The sequence below is a fragment of the Salvelinus alpinus genome, chromosome 17 (assembly GCF_045679555.1).
Source record: "Salvelinus alpinus chromosome 17, SLU_Salpinus.1, whole genome shotgun sequence".
Classification (NCBI taxonomy): domain Eukaryota; kingdom Metazoa; phylum Chordata; class Actinopteri; order Salmoniformes; family Salmonidae; genus Salvelinus; species Salvelinus alpinus.
In genome coordinates, this window is record NC_092102.1 from 28,097,657 (window position 1) to 28,116,179 (window position 18,523).

At 43.0% G+C, this 18,523-nt stretch overlaps 1 protein-coding gene across 7 annotated transcripts; it reads left to right on the top strand.

Annotated features, from left to right (window-relative positions):
• On the top strand, positions 1-18,309 carry LOC139542659 (myelin transcription factor 1-like). Of its 7 annotated transcripts, none has more exons than XM_071348353.1 (23): positions 1-92; positions 6,078-6,172; positions 6,360-6,414; positions 6,580-6,610; positions 6,867-6,932; positions 7,452-7,690; positions 7,864-8,910; positions 9,022-9,141; positions 9,268-9,358; positions 9,464-9,589; positions 9,994-10,208; positions 12,439-12,647; positions 12,950-13,168; positions 14,054-14,208; positions 14,419-14,481; positions 14,782-14,850; positions 15,286-15,348; positions 15,462-15,545; positions 15,712-15,936; positions 16,240-16,331; positions 16,581-16,684; positions 16,845-16,988; positions 17,129-18,309. In XM_071348353.1, exons 1-23 carry the CDS (start codon positions 62-64, stop codon positions 17,270-17,272), a joined length of 3,687 nt encoding a protein of 1,228 aa, XP_071204454.1. In that variant the 5' UTR covers positions 1-61; the 3' UTR covers positions 17,273-18,309. The 7 variants fall into 7 exon arrangements, with proteins under 7 accessions (XP_071204454.1, XP_071204456.1, XP_071204457.1 ...); XM_071348355.1 differs by having other exon boundaries at positions 17,132-18,309; XM_071348356.1 differs by having other exon boundaries at positions 13,061-13,168.
• The last annotated feature ends 214 nt before the right edge of the window (positions 18,310-18,523 follow it).

Genomic DNA, 18,523 nt, shown 5'->3' on the forward strand with positions numbered 1-18,523 from the left:
TAGTGTGAAGTAAAGTTGCTGTGTTTGGAAGCGGTGTGCAAGGGGAAAAGTCACAGCAAAAATGAAGATGAAGCTGTGTAAAACCTTTTTAGGTGAGTCACCTATTTATCATCTGTTTCTCGCTCTCTCTTCAGCAAGCAATGTGTTGATGGCTAACTGAACTATGGTTAGGAGCAGATGTGACGGTCTACGCATCTGTCACTTTTAGACTGTTAGGATAGGCCTTACCTGCTCTTCTGTTGTAGCCTAAACTTGCATCTTCTCTATTCAAAGTAATTTAAAGACACAGTAGCCTATTCATCGTAAAAAAAGTATCAGTATTTGCATTGGCTTTTGTGATGAGAAAGAAGCATCTTCCACCCACCACAAAACACTCACAGGTGGCGTCAACATGATTTAAACATACTCGAATTATGCTAATGTAACTTCTTCGTTTTTCATTAGCAAAAACTAATCAACTATATTTACACAATGTCTAAATATAACCCAAAATGTACGGAAGCTATAAGCTTGTCGACAACGTATTAAAAAGGTTGATTTGTAGTCTGTGCCCAGTTGTTGAATTTTCTGGGCCTTTTAACCGTTCAGCTGTTTATGAAAAGTTTTTCAGTATATGCCCGAATTTATATTAACAGAAAAACAATGTTGAATCCTAACCACACAAGGCCCTTTGTGCTGACCAAATATTTCCTGAACTCACACTCTGTTCAGACACTTTGTTAGACAAAGGAAAGTTTTGTCCCCTCAGGGATTAGTGGCTCTTAACTCTGTATAGGAGACGTCAGGCTGCAGGCGTATTAAACATTTTTGTGCGGGGTGGGGGAGTCTGTCAGATTGGTCCATCTGTTTTTGGGGAGTCGAGAGAGCAGCCTACCCTCTCGTCGGTCACCCACCATGTAATATTTATACAGCCTGTCCCGGTCATAGCAGATCCGACGCTGATTGTATTCCAGAGCAGGGCTGTCCATCTGCACTGGGGCTTTAAAACGTGACTGAGATGGGGGAGAAAAAGGCCCCAGCTGGTAACCGAAGAGGAGTTGAGACTTGAAATATGCAAAACTCTTTTGAAGTTGCTCCAGCTTTAACAGTGCCAAAATGTTGATAATTTTTTCACCATATTTACAACCGGACGTTTGAGGGGTATAGACTAGGCCTACTAGGGTACTTTATATGCCCAATAAGTAAAAGCATTTATTTACACGCATTCAAAAGTGTATACTACTATAAAACTACTAATAGCATATTCGTTTTGTTTAATTATTGATTGGTTTTCCAAATGTGTATAGGTATAGGCTTCATGATTTGTGATTAGATCTAGATTATGGTCATAACCTATATATTCGTGGTTATATTAGCATTTATTAGCCTACTCTATTTAAACAATACATTGTTCTAAAGTAGCTTTTTTTCTGTAACATTATTTAATTTTCCTCAAAACTAAATCAATAGAGAGCAAATATAGGCAAAGATACTTATTGGGCTCCCGAGTGGCGCAGCGGTCTAACGCACTGTATCTCAGAGCTAGAGGGGTCACTACAGACCCTAGTTCGATTCCAGGCTGTATCACAACCGGCAATGATTGGGAGTCCCATAGGGCGGCGCACAATTGGCCTAGCGTCTTTCGGAGTAGGCCGTAAATTAGAATTTGTTCTTAACTGACTTGCCTAGTTAGAGAAAGGTTAAATAAACACTGTAGGGTTACTACTACTTTGTCCAGAGGCGCTCAGGCTGTAGGCCTAATCATATTTTGCGGAGTATTGCCTATGTATTGTTGCACAAGAAAATGAGTTCCCTCTGAGAGGGGTACGCTTTTTTTTGCCTTGACACCAGTGTTTCAGTTTTTGTGCTACGAAGACATTGTCTGTAACAGACACCATGCAATTGATAGTTTTTTTCTTCTTCAATAAAATATCGGTATTTAAGTTAACTTTGAAGGAATTTAAATCGGTGTGAATTGGAAAGTGGTTTATATTTAGCTCTGAGAGTAGTTACCACATCTATAAGGACCAACGTTACAGTATGTTTATGGGCCGCGGTTTTAGCAGAGCGCTCTAGCTACTGTCCATGGTGCTGAAACTAAGGCACGCACCACCCGGGCTACTGAAATCTTCAAAATATTTTTACGGTGCTTAGATTTACCTTGATACTGATGCTGATGGAGGGTGTAGACTACAACAAATTATGATTGATGCTGCAGCATGATAACTGATCTAAAAAAATTACCGGAGTACTCGAAGCCACCTCTTAGCCTATGTTGTGGGCTTTGCTATGGTGATGTCAGCGCATGGGGGGAGGGGTGAACAATGACCCATGAGCGAAAGGTAAGGCAATATTACGTAGGCCTGTTCTCGCTGACAAAGGCAAATGAAGCCATGTTTTTTGCTTATGAATTTTGGAGTAGGCTATTCTACATTTAAAGTTGGATTAATGCCGCTTTTGTAAACTGAAGACTGGTGGAAGAGCACTGAGCTCCGGATTATGTTTGATGTCTCTAACGGTCAATGAAAGAGTTGCGGGGATATTGTGGAGGTAGTATTCAACGCTGAGAAGAAGTTGTTGAAATAGGAATCAGGAGGCCCGCCTTACCTACTTGAAAACAACGAAGCAACCAGGCCATTCAATAATGGTATTTATAATCATATTATGGTTTCAAATTCTGTAGTATAGTTAAATGCGTGTGTTCCTCAAATGTATTTCAAATCAGATTGTAAACATATTTATTATCTTTTCGCGAACACCCATTGCTGTTGGTTTCTATCGCCTAATGGATGTCCCGGTCTTAGTTCTTAAAGATGCAGTCTCTTTAGGATGCTAATTCATATAGAACATAATTGTATCTTATTTCACACAACCTTCAGTACTATAGACGTATGGCACGAACAAACAGAACACACAGTTCTGTTTTGGTAATCCAAAAGTAATCCAAACGGCCAGAGAATGTCATTTCGGACGAATGACGAACTCTTTTGATAGTCCCCTTTAAAAAAACGTTGATCGTTTTGATATGAGTTTCAGATAAGCTATATTGTTCACAGTTTGTAAAAACATTCATGTGTGATTTGTTTCAGACTTCGTGTTGCTTATGGTTTCTGAAACTTCGAGAAAAGAGGCATATAGACCTAATGTTGATAAGTTTGAAAGCTGTAGGCCTATTGTGTGGCATTGTACATAGCCATGTAGTTGTATTTTATGGTGTATCCTTTCTTTCTATTACGAAGAGCCTATAGAAAGTAGGCTACCGGGGTGATAATATAAAATAATATTTGAACCACTAGGCATATTTGTTTCGGTTTAGGGTTCTATTGTGAAAGTAATTTTGTGTTTTTGCAATCCGGAGATGCATAGGCCTTTATACGCGCAATGTAGCCTACTTTTCTTGTTCTTATCTCGTGTATGTTTTTTGTCTTTATATTTCAGTTGTATGTGGATGTTCAATCGATGATCAAGGCCTAAACCGGCATGTTATTTGGTTACAAAGTGGCTTTGCAATGGGCCTACTGCTGCGTTGCTATATATTTGCCTGTGCTTTCCTACTCGGCTCGCTGGAGGTTGTGTTTGTAGTCGATGACTGTCAAATGTGTCAGTAGGAAACTGGCGGAGGTGGAGCTACATATCCGAGAGCCGATGATCATGTGCCCCTCAAATGTCACCATCTCCCGGGGCTATGTGCGCTAAGAGTGCCATTACAACGACCTTATTATTATAATAGCACTAGAAAAACACACCCAAACTTGATATTTGAAGGCTCTCTCTCTCTCACTTAAGCAAGACGGATTAACTCGAAGGCGTTGTGTCATAGCGGAGTGTGTGAGGTCGTGTTAGCAGCACCATGGACAGCACCGTGGTGTTTTTGTCAAAGGCCGATAAACAAAGCCACGAAGCCATTTTCTTTCTCTTTAAACACATATTCATAAATAATTAAAATGTATTCAAATGTGTCCTACTCTAGGCCTTTAGGTCTAATTCCATTATGTGCAAGAGAGAAGAAAAATAGGCTAACATGGTCGAGGAGGAGGCTTTGGGTAGGCTAGTTGCATTTCCGTTGTAAATGCAGTTTAATATTTTAGTATATACTGATTAACTGTCTGGTTCATTAAAGGCTATTCCTCAAATAATATAATCACCACCGGTTATAACGTCCAACTATATAGGCCAAGTAGGCCAAATCATAGGTATGCCTAAAATGCTATATGATACTTTTTTTTTTGCACATTGCTGCATGTTTAACGCAACATGATCTTGGAACAGTGTAATGTCATTGATGTAACAGCGCTAGTGATAGCACATGGGCAGGCCTTCTGTACTTGTCGGACTTCTGTATTGTTCTCTTATATTTATCTGGGAGAATCCCAACCACACAGCCCTATTGTGTATGGGAATCTTGTTGTGTTTGCAATAACAGTCATGGTTATTTATCACCCTCTTATCAACCATCGACCGTTTTTACCTGTAGCTCTGTCCAGATTGAACATGTGATGATTTTCTAGGGGTGCTCTTCAAGGATTGTTTTGTGTTTAATCTTTTTAGATTTTTTTTTACACAAATAAGAATAACAACAAATAAGAAGAACACCAACAATTAACATTACATTATGTCATGGAATGAAATTGCCATACATGGAAAAAATAAAGCATGTCACACAGTCCTATATCTTGTATCCCTAATAGGTTAGGAAGTCACCAGTATAGGCCTGTCTAAGTATGTACACAATATATACAAAAGTATGTGGACACCCCTTCAAATTAGTGGATTCTTCTATTTCAGCCACACCGGTTGCTGACAGGTGTATAAAATCGAGCACACAGCCATGCAATCTCCACAGACAAACACTGGCAGTAGAATGGCCTTACTGAAGAGCTCAGTGACTTTCAATGTGGCACCGTCATAGGATGCCACCTTTCCAACAAGTCAGTTCATCAAATATCTGCCCTGCTAGAGCTGCCCCGGTCAACTGTAAGTGCTGTTTTTGTGAAGTGGAAACAGCTAGGAGCAACAGCGGCTCAGCCACGAAGTGGTAGGCCACACAAGCTCACTGAATGGGACCACCGAGTGCTGAAGTGCGTAGCGCGTAAAATCCTCTTTCCTCTGTTACAACACTCACTACCGAGTTCCAAACTTCCTCTGGAAGTAACGTCAGCACAATAATTGTTTGTCGGGAGCTTCATGAAATGGGTTTCCATGGCCGAGCGGCCGCACACAAGCCTAAGATCACTATGCGCAATGCTAATCATCGGTTGGAGTGTGGTAAAGCTCGCCGCCATTGGACTCTGGAGCAGTGGAAACGCATTCTCTGGAGTGATAAATCAGGCTTCACCATCTGGCTGTCCAGTGGACGAATCTGGGTTTGATGGAGAGAACGCTACCTGCCCGAATGCATAGTGCCAACTGTAAAGTTTGGTGGAAGAGGAATAATGGTCTGGGGCTGTTTTTCGTGGTTCGGGCTAGACCACTTAGTTCCAAGAAAGAGAAATCTTAACGCTACAGCATACAATGACATTCTAGACAATTCTATGCTTCCAACTTTGTGACAACAGTTTGGGGAAGGCCCTTTCCTGTTTCAGCATGACAATGTCCCCATGCACAAAGCGAGGTCCATAAGGAAATGGTTTGTCGAGATCGGTGTGGAAGAACTTGACTGACCTCAACCTCATTGAACACCTTTGGGATGAATTGGAACACCGACTGCAAGCCAGGCCTAATCGCCCAACATCAGTGCCCGACCGCACTAATGCTTTTGTGGCTGAATGGAAACAAGTCCCCACAGCAATGTTCCAATATCTAGTCGAAAGCCTTCCCAGAAGAGTGGAGGCTGTTGTTGCAGCAAAGGGGGGACCAACTCCATATTAATTCCCATGATTTTGGAATGAGATGTTCGATGAGCAGTTGTCCACATACTTTTGGTAATGTAGTGTATGTCAGAGGTGGGCAAACTTTTGCGGGCCTCTGTGCGGCCCTCCATTGAATTTCGAAATCCCGATGTGGCTCTCGAGCCAAAAGGTTTGCCCAACCCTGATGTATGCTGTATGCTGTTGTTGTATAACCCTGACTGTGTGTCCTATGTCTCTCCTCTCCAATAGAAAATGAGTTCAGAGGGCAGCTGCTGAACCAGAGGTGGACGCGAGGAGACAGAATAAGCAGATTCTGTGAGACCAAAAGGAGCCTTCGAATCAAAGTGAGAAGCTGTGTGTGTGTGTGTGTGTGTGTGTGTGTGTGTGTGTGTGTGTGTGTGTGTGTGTGTGTGTGTGTGTGTGTGTGTGTGTGTGTGTGTGTGTGTGTGTGTGTGTGTGTGTGTGTGTGTGTGAAAAAGAGAAAGAGAGACAGATAGTAAGTGCAGTGTCATGACACTCTGTGTGTTTCAGATGAGTCAGGACACAGCAGAAACGAGAACCCGGACCCGCTCAAAAGGCATCAGAGGTGAGCTGGGGCCAAACACACATGCACGTACAGTAGGCACGCACGCACGCAGCAAACGCACGCAGCCACACATTCACACACACTAATTGAAAAGGCTTCATTTGTCGTGTATTTAGGATAAGTGTGTGTCTTATGATGTTCCCTCTCTGTCTTTTTATTCCCCAGTACCCGTTGAACTCGTGGGAGCAGAGTTAAGGTGAGAGAATACGTGTTTTTCTGCTACTGTATTGAATCCAGCCACACAGTTGTCCTATTACTGTATACATGTAGTCCACTCCTGATAAGTGCAATATGGCTTTAGACTGGTCGGGTGCACTAAAACCAGAGCATGCAGATATTCAGAGCAAATAAACTAGGTTGGTGATGAACTGAAAAGCACATACAAAGTTTGAACGTAATTCATTGTGCAAAATTAATAAAACAAATGTTTGTTTTCTGTTTGTATCACTAAGTAGCTGCCCCACCCCCGGGTGCGATGGTTCAGGCCATGTCATTGGGAGATATTCACGACACAGAAGGTATGATATACTAACTAGACTAACCACCACCAACTCTTAGCGCTCAAGTTCCTCTGCTAACACTGTTTTTTAAATACAAATACTATTAAATTGAGAAAAAGCTCCATTAAAAATACCACATATGTGGTATTAAGGATAATTCGTTCTCCATTTCTCCAGTGATTTTTTAACTTTACCTGTTGAAAAACAATATCCCATGTATAAATACAGTAAAGTACATACACTAAAGGATAAAAAAAATATGTTTTGAGCAAAATAGTGTTTTTTAGACAACTGCAAACTTCAAGGAGTATGGCATTGGTCTGATGGTGACTGTGTGATGTCATCGGCCACCCTCCTTGCTCAAGGAACAGTAGAGAACAAAAGAGGAAAGGCTCCTCCCCCACTTGTGCCATGTCATGAGGATACCTGGACCACCTATTGAGATGTACCTTTTGTTAAGTAAATCAGGTGTTAAATGAGAATGAAAGGAGACTGGAGTAAGACTTTAACACCCATCTCCTCACCTTGCACCCATAGCATTCTTGGATGCCCAATAGTGAAGAAGAGGAAACTTGTGGAGGCGGAGGAAGAAGAGAATCAACCCGCCCCCAAGAAAAAGACCCTGCCCCTGAAGTTGGCCATGGACGAGGGCTTCAACACAGCAGACAGTGACGCCGCCAGTGAGGCAGAGCATAAGGAGGGAGAGGAGTCAGAGGAGGAGGAGCAGAAAGAGAAGGAAAATAGCAAAACGCCAAACCCAGCCATGTCCATGAAAGGTGAGTCAAGAGAAGACCAGAATCCAAGGAATATATCACATTTATCATGGATTGCTATTGGCTATTGCAGTGGTACAGATTGATGATGATACTAAAGTAAGTATTGATGGAAAGACAAATACAGGGAGCGTTCATTATTTAGCAATAACCTATCAACTCTGCACTGTACACAGCCGATTGCTCACAGGTGGTACCCGAAGACACCGAAAAAGAGACATCTGTTGAGTCCGACACCATAGCTGTACCTGAAGCAGGGACTTCGCAGAAGGACACAGCCACCACAACCCAACAGCAAGCTTCCACAGAGGCAGAAGCAGAGGCAGAGGCAGACAGACACAAAGAGGAGGTGCAAGTAGTGGCAGAGATACAGGCCGCTGAGGAGGAGGAGGAGGAGGAAGATGAGGATACAGTTGATGTACACAGAACAATAGAGCAGCCCAAAGGCGACAATGAAACAGGGAGAGCAGAGAGTGAGGAGAAGCAAAAGGAGGAGGTAGGAGAGGAGGAGGAGGAGGAGGGAGGAGGGGAGGAAGAGAAAGAGGAGGAGAGGCAATTTGTGAGTCAGGAGATCTCAGATCACCAGTATTCCAGTGGCGACTATAGCAGGCATCCGGCAAAAGAGGAGGGAGATGAAGAAGAAGAGAAGAAGGGAGAGGAAAAGGAGGAGGAGGAGGAAGAGGAGGAGGTGGAAGAGGAGGTAGAGGAAGAAAAGGAGGAAGAGGAGGATGAGGTGGTCTACATGGAGCCTGCCATCCCTCTTGCCCCTAGTACTCCTGCTCAGGAATGTGAGGATACAGAAGTGGCAGTGGGGGAGGTAAAGATTGGTTCCCCGTTGACTGAAGAGGAGGAAGAGGAGGAGGAAGAAGAGGAGGAAACAGAAGCAGGGGAGGTGGAAGAAGAGGACCACGACTCTCACAAAGCCCCACCTACCACAGTGGCCATTGAGATACGATCTGAGGAAGAGGAAGATGAGGAGGAAGAGGAGGAGGAAGATGACTGTCTCTCACAGGGTTCGGGTGTGACAGATGACTCAGAGACCTGGGATATGACCCGGGGGAACTTGGGACTGCTGGAGCAAGCCATCGCCCTGAAGGCCGAGCAGGTGAGAGGGCCGCACGTCGACCAACAGTCTCCAGAGCACCAGCACTACCACAGCCCCGACGACAGGGCCAGCAAAGCCATGGACCAAGCCATGCGACACAGAGGACACCACAGCAAAGGTAGGAAAGTTTATGCTTTATCAGGATATCTTTTAACCCGCCATAGAATCAGAATCATGTTCCAATTGTTAGGGATTTTGCTCACTCAACATCTCTCCCCTTCCCATCCAGAAAAGAAGGAGGTGAAATGCCCTACCCCTGGGTGTGATGGGACGGGCCATGTGACTGGGCTGTACCCCCACCACCGCAGCCTCTCTGGGTGCCCTCACAAAGACAGGATCCCACCTGAGAGTGAGTACTAGCAGAGCACTAACACGCTAATACCAAAGTTCTAACAGCGAAACATTACACGTACTCGTTTGAACAATTTGCATATCTGACACACATTCTTATATCTCTCTGTCTATCTCTCCCTAGTACTGGCCATGCACGAGAACGTGCTGAAGTGTCCAACTCCAGGATGCATAGGCCAGGGTCACGTAAACAGCAATCGCAACACACACCGCAGGTATTATACCGTCCAACGATTACAACCTGACATTGACCTTCTATTTCTGGTGGGATTCTATGAGAAAATGTATACATTTTCACTATCTCTCTTTGTCCCTCTCAGTCTGTCCGGTTGTCCCATAGCAGCTGCAGAGAAACTCTCCAAGGGGGGCCATGTCACCCCCAGTCACCCCCAGCCTTCAGTCAGCGAGCCCGCAACTGGGAGCCCACATTCAGACAGAGTTCTCAGGTGAGCCCTCTCTGGTCCTCCCTTTCTCCATATCTCCACTTACTACAATAGCTGTCCATCTGATGCATTTTACTAATCTTTTACCCCTTCTCTTGTACAAAATGTTCTGACTGTTTCACCACCTCTGTCTCTTACCTTTCACTTCTCTCTCTCTCTCTCTCTCTCTCTCTCTCTCTCTCTCTTTTCTCTCTTTTCTCTCTCTCTCTCTTTTCTCTCTCTCTCTCTCTCTCTCTTTTCTCTCTCTCTCTCTCTTCTCTCTCTCTCTCTCTCTCTCTCTCTCTCTCTCTCTCTCTCTCTCTCTCTCTCTCTCTCTCTCTCTCTCTCTCTCTCTCTCTCTCTCTCTCTCTCTCTCTCTCTCTCTCTCTCTCTCTCTCTCTCTCTCTCTCTCTCTCTCTCTCCTACAGACCTATGTGTTTTGTGAAGCAGCTGGAGATCCCTCAGTACGGCTACAGACCCAACATGGTGCCTGCCACACCCCGCGCCAACCTGGCCAAAGAGCTGGAGAAATACTCCAAGGTCTCCTTCGACTATGCAAGCTTCGACGTCCAGGTGTTTGGGAAGCCTTTGCTGGTTCCAAAGATACCCGCCACCAGCCAAACCTCACCCAAAGCCTTCAAATGTAAGATGATCTTGGCATTTGTTGAATTTCTGTTGGAAACCAAAATGACATTTTTTTTTTTACCATGTAAGCATTCTATGGACAAGGTATCACAGCAATTCATGCTCTGGTTTGTTTCTCTGGCACTGTTTCCACATGCTAACTTTTTAGCATTTGTGGCACAAATCTTATTCAAGTCATGAGACCGATATTAGCATTTTCCGCGCATCATGTCCAAATCATCCAAAAGCACTTGCATTTTTTAAATTTAATAAAATAAAATAAAAGTAAAGTCTTTATACAGCATGTGCAAATGAGGTAGGATAAGGGAGGTAAGGCAATAAATAGGCCATGGTGGCGAAGTGATTACAATATAGCAATTAAACACTGGAATGGTAGAATGTGCAGAAGATGAATGTGCAAGTAGAGATACTGGGGTGCAAAGGAGCAAGATAAATAAATAAATACAATCTGGGGATGAGGTAGTTGGATGGGCTATTTACAGATGGGCTATGTACAGGTGCAGGGATCTGTGAGCTGCTCTGACAGCTGGTTCTTAAAGCTAGTGAGGGAGATAAGAGTCTCCAGCTTCAGTGATTTTTTCAGTTTGTTCCAGTCATTGGCAGCAGAGAACTGGAAGGTGAGGCAGCCAAAGGAAGAATTAGCTTTTGGGGTGACCAGTGAGATATACCTGCTGGAGCGCGTGCTACGGGTAGGTGCTGCTATGGTGACCAGTGAGCTGAGATAAGGCGGGGCTTTACCTAGCAGAGACTTGTAGATGACTTGGAGCCAGTGGGTTTGGCGACGAGTATGAAGCAAGGGCCAGCCAACGAGAGCGTACAGGTTGCAGTGATGGGTAGTATATGGGACTTTGGTGACAAAACGGATGGCACTGTGATAGACTGCATCCAATTTGTTGAGTAGAGTGTTGGAGGCTATTTTGTAAATGACATCGCCAAAGTCGAGAATCGGTAGGATGGTCATTTTTACGAGGGTATGTTTGGCAGAATGAGTGAAAGATGATTTGTTGCGAAATAGGAAGCCGATCCTAGATTTCATTTTGGATTGGAGATGTTTAATGTGAGTCTGGAAGGAGAGTTTACAGTCTAACCAGACACCTAGGTATTTGTAGTTGTCCACATATTCTAAATCAGAACCATCCAGAGTAGTGATGCTGGATGGGCGGGCAGGTGCAGGCAGTGATCGGTTGAAGAGCATGATTTAGTTTTACTTGCATTTAAGAGCAGTTGGAGGCCACGGAAGGAGAGTTGTGTGGCTTTGAAGCTCATCTGGAGGTTGTTAACACAGTGTCCAAAGAAGGGCCAGAGGTATACAGAATGGTGTCGTCTGCGTAGAGGTGGATCAGAGAATCACCAGCAGCAAGAGCGACATCATTGATGTATACAGAGAAGAGAGTCGGACCCGAGAATTGAACCCTGTGGCACACCCATAGAGACTGCAAAGGTCCGGACAACAGGCCCTCCGATTTGACACACTGAACTCTATCAGAGAAGTAGTTGGTGAACCAGGCGAGGCAATCATTTGAGAAACCAAGGCTGTTGAGTCTGCCAATAAGAATGTGGTGATTGACAGAGTCGAAAGCCTTGGCCAGGTCGATGAATACAGCTGCACAGTATTGTCTCTTATCGATGGCGGTTATGATATCGTTTTGGACCTTGAGCGTGGCTGAGGTGCACCCATGACCAGCTCGGAAACCAGATTGCATAGCGGAGAAGGTACGGTGGGATTCAAAATGGTCGGTAATCTGTTTGTTAACTTGGCTTTCGAAGACCTTAGAAAGGCAGGGTAGGATAGATATAGGTCTGTAATTGTTTGGGTCTAGAGTGTCTCCCCCAATTGATTTTGAAGCTCAACAAAGTCACTTATAGATGATTTGAACATGATGCATGAAAAATGCAAATATAAGTCCCATGACTTCCTTAAACGTTAGCATGTGAAAACAGTGCCAGGGAAACTAAACTAAGGCATGTATTGCTGTCATACCTTGCCCATAGACTGCTTACAGGGTAAGGAAACGTATGTCATTTTGTAATTTGGGTGAACTGTCCCTTTAACTAACAAAACATAACTTTTTCGTTTCACGTTAGTATGTATTCATGAGAGAAATTGGTTGATAGTCTAGGATCATGACCCTGCTGGTTATAGGAGAACTGTAATGGCGGCTTGGGGCGTGTTATACTGTGAAGGTAAATTCTCATTGGCACACACCCACCCTCTCTCTCCTCTACAGCTAAACCATTCCCTAAGGCCACGTCCCCGGGCCATAGCTTCTCGGGAGGATATGCAAAGAGCAGCTCCTCCTCGTCCTCCAGTGGCTACGATTACACCCATGATGCCGAGGCTGCTCACATGGCTGCCACTGCCATTCTGAACCTGTCCACACGCTGCTGGGAGAGTCCAGAGAACCTTAGCACCAAACAGCAGGACCCAGCTGGCAAGGTAGGCCTCTCTGCTACCCAGCTCAGCCCAGCCTAGCCTGTTGGTGGTTGACTTTATAAAGAATATATTTTTCCCTCTTGAAATTATTTATTAGACACACTGCATTACTACACACGCACACACGCACGCACGCACACACGCACACACGCACACACACACACACACACACACACACACACACACACACACACACACACACACACACACACACACACACACACACACACACACACACACACACACACACACACACACACACACACACACACACACACGTGTTAACATAGTCCTTGTACCTTCAGGACATAGATATTGAAGTGGATGAGAATGGGACACTGGACCTGAGCATGAAGAAGCCCATCAAGATGGAAGGGATGCAATCACCAGACCCCTGTTCTTCCTCCTCCTCGCAGCACCCGGGAGACGTTCCCTCGTCCCAGGGCCACCTACAGGAGGAGTTGGAGGGGCCTCTGGACTTCACTAAGCCAAACTGTCCCAAAGAGAAGGAGGAGCAGGATGAGGTAACTGCTTTATGCCAAGTCTGCGACTAACCCCAAACCATTGGAATTATGATAATCTTTATTTTTTATTTTACCTTTATTTATACAGGTTTTTTCTCATTGAGATAACATCTCTTTTCCAAGAGAGACCTGGTCCAATAGCAGCAGAGGGAACAACGTTTCAGACAAAACAACTTACATACACCAAAACAACAGTAAACAAAACTATAAACATAAACATATAAAACAAAAACATTGTACATTAAAAACACAAACGTCTTGACTAAAAACAGCTGGCCTACAAACAATTACACTCTTCTATGATATATACATCGATCAAGTGTTTAAACTCCACCAATGATTCTAGATCATCACATTTTTAAATGTTCAGGAGAGAATTCCAGGACCACGGAGCTAAGTAACAAAAACTATTTCTAACATGTTCTGTTCTAATTTTTGGTACTGTTAGAAGCAAATCAGAATGGGACCGTAATCAATATTTATTTACTGACCTGACTAAAAAAGAACAGAGATAAAATGGCATTTTACCCAATATGGCCTTATAAATCAGTGTATACCAGTGTTTAAGCCTACGCAAGGTCAATGACGACCAGCCAACAGCGCTGTAGAGATCACAATGATGTGTTAGACGTTTCTGATTTGAAATGAACCTGAGGGCTGCACTGAATCAAGGTAATGTAATAGTCTTGAGAGAGGTTAGTGTGTGTTCTAGCCTCAGCTTCCAGTGATACACGACAATTGGAAATATGGCAAGGTGAGACTTGTGTGATTATGTTCTGATTATATGATTTTTTATACTGGAGCTGTCATCTTTTGAATAAAGGGTGGATTAAATGATGAACTATAATCTCCATCCTTACCTGTGTTTGTTTGACCTTCTGCCAGATGGACTATGTGGCCCACTCCTACACCTCCTCTGACGCAGAAGATGATGACATCACCCAGGAGAGCATGGAGGACAGGAAGTACCCAGGCGAGGTCACCACGTCCAGCTTCAAGGTCCAGTTCTCGCCCAAAGACTGCAAAAAAGAGGTTCTACTGTAAGAATACTCTAAAATAACTTCAATCCAGCATTCATAACAACACTATAAGTAAAAAATAACCTACATTTTAATTATCTATGTCTCTCTACCTAGTACTCTAATATCAAGGCTGACACATCACCATTATAAAGAATTCAGTTCAAAGTAGTACTGCCATCCACCCTCATGTTTTTGAATGAATTTCTAATCTTTCCCAATTATCTCCAGGTGTCCCACCCCAGGTTGTGATGGCAGTGGGCACATCACTGGAAACTACGCTTCACATCGGAGGTATGACACAGCCCTACTCCCCTGCATTACAACCAATGCAGTCGCTAGCGCTGTTTCACATTGTACGTCTTACAGCTGCATTTATAGTGTTTCACTGACACTGAATGTCAACTAATCTACACATCTGTATAAAAAATCCTGAACTTTCAATAATTACTATACTCTATTGCTCTTATCATGTGCTACTATGAGTCCTGTAAACAGTATTCATTGTTATGATTGTGATCTTTCCTTTATTCTGCCCTTATTAAATGACTACACAATATACTCTGTCTATATATATATTTTCCATATCTTTAGTCTGTCAGGCTGTCCTCTTGCTGATAAGTCTCTTCGGACCCTCATGGCTGCCCACTCTGCTGAACTGAAGTATGTCTGTGCTTGTATTACCCCTTCCTTCCTTCTTTCTAACCCAGGCATGTGTGCAGGCATTGGTTCCAGTTCAGCTCCAACACACCTAAAAACCTAATTGTTGTCTGACTTCAAGGATTTTAATTAGGTGTGTTAGTGCTGGGCTGGAATAAAAACCTTCACACACTGCGGCCCTCCTTGACCAGAGTTTTCTATCCCTGTTATAACCCTACTTTATACTGACATGACTGAACCCTTTGTATTGTCACTACAATGCGTGGGGATGTGTTTTCCCTCTGCTGCGATCTCCTGTGTCAAACAAATTCTATCCCATAGAGAAAGTGTTAGCTACTTTTATGACAAAGCGCTTTCATATCATCTCTACATTTGCAACAAATATGAATATCTCATGCAGTGCTATGCTGACTTGACTTTTCTCTGGTTGACTCCCAGGTGTCCGACCCCTGAATGCGATGGATCAGGTCACATCACTGGAAACTACGCCTCCCATAGAAGGTATGCACAGATCATTTATTGCTTTTGTTTAAAAAAAATGTAATCCTAGAAAATCCAACTGGAGGATAATATAAAAAGGACTTTATTCAAATTTCTCTCTACGTCTCTGTCAGTTTGTCTGGATGCCCCCGTGCTAAGAAAGGTGCCGTCAAAACAACACCCACCAAGGATGACAAGGAAGACTCTGAGCTTTTAAGGTTGGTCCACGACAAACCATTCCTTTTCTTTACCATCCACACAACAGACCGCCCTTTTTTCGGCCCTCTAGTTTTCAAACTATTGCTGATTGCTTTCCTCTGTCTCTCTCTTTCTATCCTTTCCCCTCTCATTCCCTGTCATCCCTGACTTTCCCCCCTCCATTAGTAGATGCCCGGTGCCCGGCTGTGACAGCCTGGGCCACATCAGTGGGAAGTATGCCACCCACCGTAGTGCATACGGGTGCCCGCTGGCAGCGAGGCGTCAGAAGGAGGGGCTCCTCAACGGTTCTCCTTTCTCCTGGAAGGCCTTTAAGACGGAGGGCCCCACCTGTCCCACCCCCGGCTGTGATGGATCAGGACACGCCAACGGCAGCTTCCTCACACACCGCAGGTATTACACTCAATCAAATTCAATTGTTTTTTGGCGGGGTTCGTGCAAACACTTTACAAAAAGCTGGGCCTAATCCTGAAACATTATTAACCTATTATAGGTTATTATTGAGGTTGTTTATTTTATGATTTCATTTCATTTGATAGATTTTTACATCTAGTCAGGTTTTTAAAGCACAGGAAAACATATTGTATAAAGACAAAAAAGTGATTGGCATATTAAAATGAACTAAACTAACTGGCCCTGTTCTAGCAGTGCTCCATCCCTAGCCTCATCTCTCTGTTCCTCTTCTGTTGTTCCAAGTCTCTCTGGTTGTCCCAGAGCCTCCGCTAATAAGAAGAGAACCAGGTTCCCTGGAGACGAGTACATTACAGCAAAGTTCAAGGCCAGCGATGGTAAGTCTGGGGATATACAGTAACTTAAATGTTTAATCTGACAGTTTCTGCATAACAGGGAAAATCGTAATTTCCACTTAACTCAAATGTTCACTTAGTCATGCATTGATTTCAGTGGAAGTTAGGATTTGTCCCAACATTATGAGTGTGTCAAGTCAACAATACATCAGTAAAACTGGATGATCTTCAATTATGTTTGACTGTTTCTAGTTGTTTTATTGGTTGTTACTGGTTGCTTAATTTCCATAGTTCTGGATAATGATGAAGATATCAAGCAGCTGAACAAAGAGATCGGGGAACTGAGTGAGTCCAACTCAGAGATGGAGGATGATATGATGAACCTGCACACACAGGTGAGTCTGACACTTGTTAACAATACCCACTAAATACTGTCCCGACCGTACATTCCTAATTCAATTCAAAATCAAAAACAGATTGTAAAAAGAGTGTTTCTGACTGGTTTGTGGCTGACTGAAGAACTGTGGTTGATTGATTGGTGATTCTCTGCTCCAGATCTCATCCATGGAGAAGAACCTGAAGAGTATGGAGGAGGAAAACAAGCAGATCGAGGAGAGTAACGATGCCCTGTACATGGAGCTGTCTGGCCTGAGCCAAGCTCTGATCCGCAGCCTGTCCAACATCCGGCTGCCACACATGGTGAGTTACACATAGGGATGGATCACTCAGAGCATGTATGCACTCACGCACACCCACATACTCTCCACAAATGCAACGGCACTCGCTTACAAATTAACGCATACAACTTGTCTTTAAAGCGTTACTTGTGTTTACTTCAGCAGGAACCTATGTCGGACCAGAACTTCGATAATTACGTGGACACCTTGACCCATATGTTCTCCAATAAAGATTGCTACCAAAACCCGGAGAACCGCGCTCTGTTGGAGTCCATCAACCAAGCAGTAAAAGGCATCGAAGTGTAGTCTCTAAAAGTGTGGTGAGACATAATGGAACATACAAAAGAGAGGCAGAAGAGGAGAGAGAAGGCAAGGTGACATGGTGTCTGGGTATACAAAACCCAACAACCATAAATAATCATCCCTTGCTTTTGGAATATATACTTGGTTTTTCTCTTATTTGTTTTGGAGAAAATATGTTGTCCATTTCATGTTGCTCCCCTCCCTGTTTGCATGAAGGTTAACAGGATCAATGGACACACAAGTGTTTTTGTGCGCATTGGAGTAATATGTGTTGGTGTGGGTGTTTGGGAACCTTTTGAGGGGTATAATAAAAAAAGACATCCACTTTAATTGTACAGAACAGACTAAGAATGCAGTATACTGGCTCCAATACCCCATCATAACATACGCTCCAAAATAGTGTACTTGTGTTCCAACCCTATTGAGTAATGTCGATAGTATTTATGGGCATAAATATTGCACTTCCAGGAATAGTTTGTGATTTCATTATTATTGTTGTGTATGAATTTTAGTCTGTTTAATATATTATTTATTCATGTTGTGTTCATTTTGCTTATTTATTCAGCATTTATTTATTGACCTATTTATTTATTTTTACAAAAAAAATGACACTGAAGACATTTTTAAACAGCGACCGAGAGGACTTGTTTATCCTCTGCATTGTTGAAAAAGAGGAAATATTTTAAAATATCAACTATAAATTGTTTTATATATCTTATTTATTTGAAATACTGGGATCTTTTTTAAGTGCAAATATTTTGTAACCGACAAGTTTTGATAATTTTTTAAAGAGTTAGATTTTTGTTTATATCATTTATTTTATTTCCATAAAGTATTTTGAGACACCTTTGCAATGAACTAGGAAAAATGTGATGAACGTATTTAATATTTATTTGATAATGAAGAACAAAGTGAATGGAGATGTTGATGTATATTTATTTTGTATTGTCTATGTCACGTGTTAGTGATGATGGCTGTGTATGGATTAGTCTTTGGCCATATGTTGATTTTGAAATAAAGGAAAACCTGTGCTAAGAAAACTAAGCATCATGGAATATTTCATGATTAATTATAATTATGCATAATTATTGTGAAAGTGTATGAATATTGTTTATGGCTACAGATATTTTGTTGAAGATGGTGCTGGCTAAAGCTAAAACTGGCGAGTGTAGAGAGTATAGAGATATTGTTATCCACGTCGGCACCAACGATGTTAGGATGAAACAGTCAGAGGTCACCAAGCGCAACATAGCT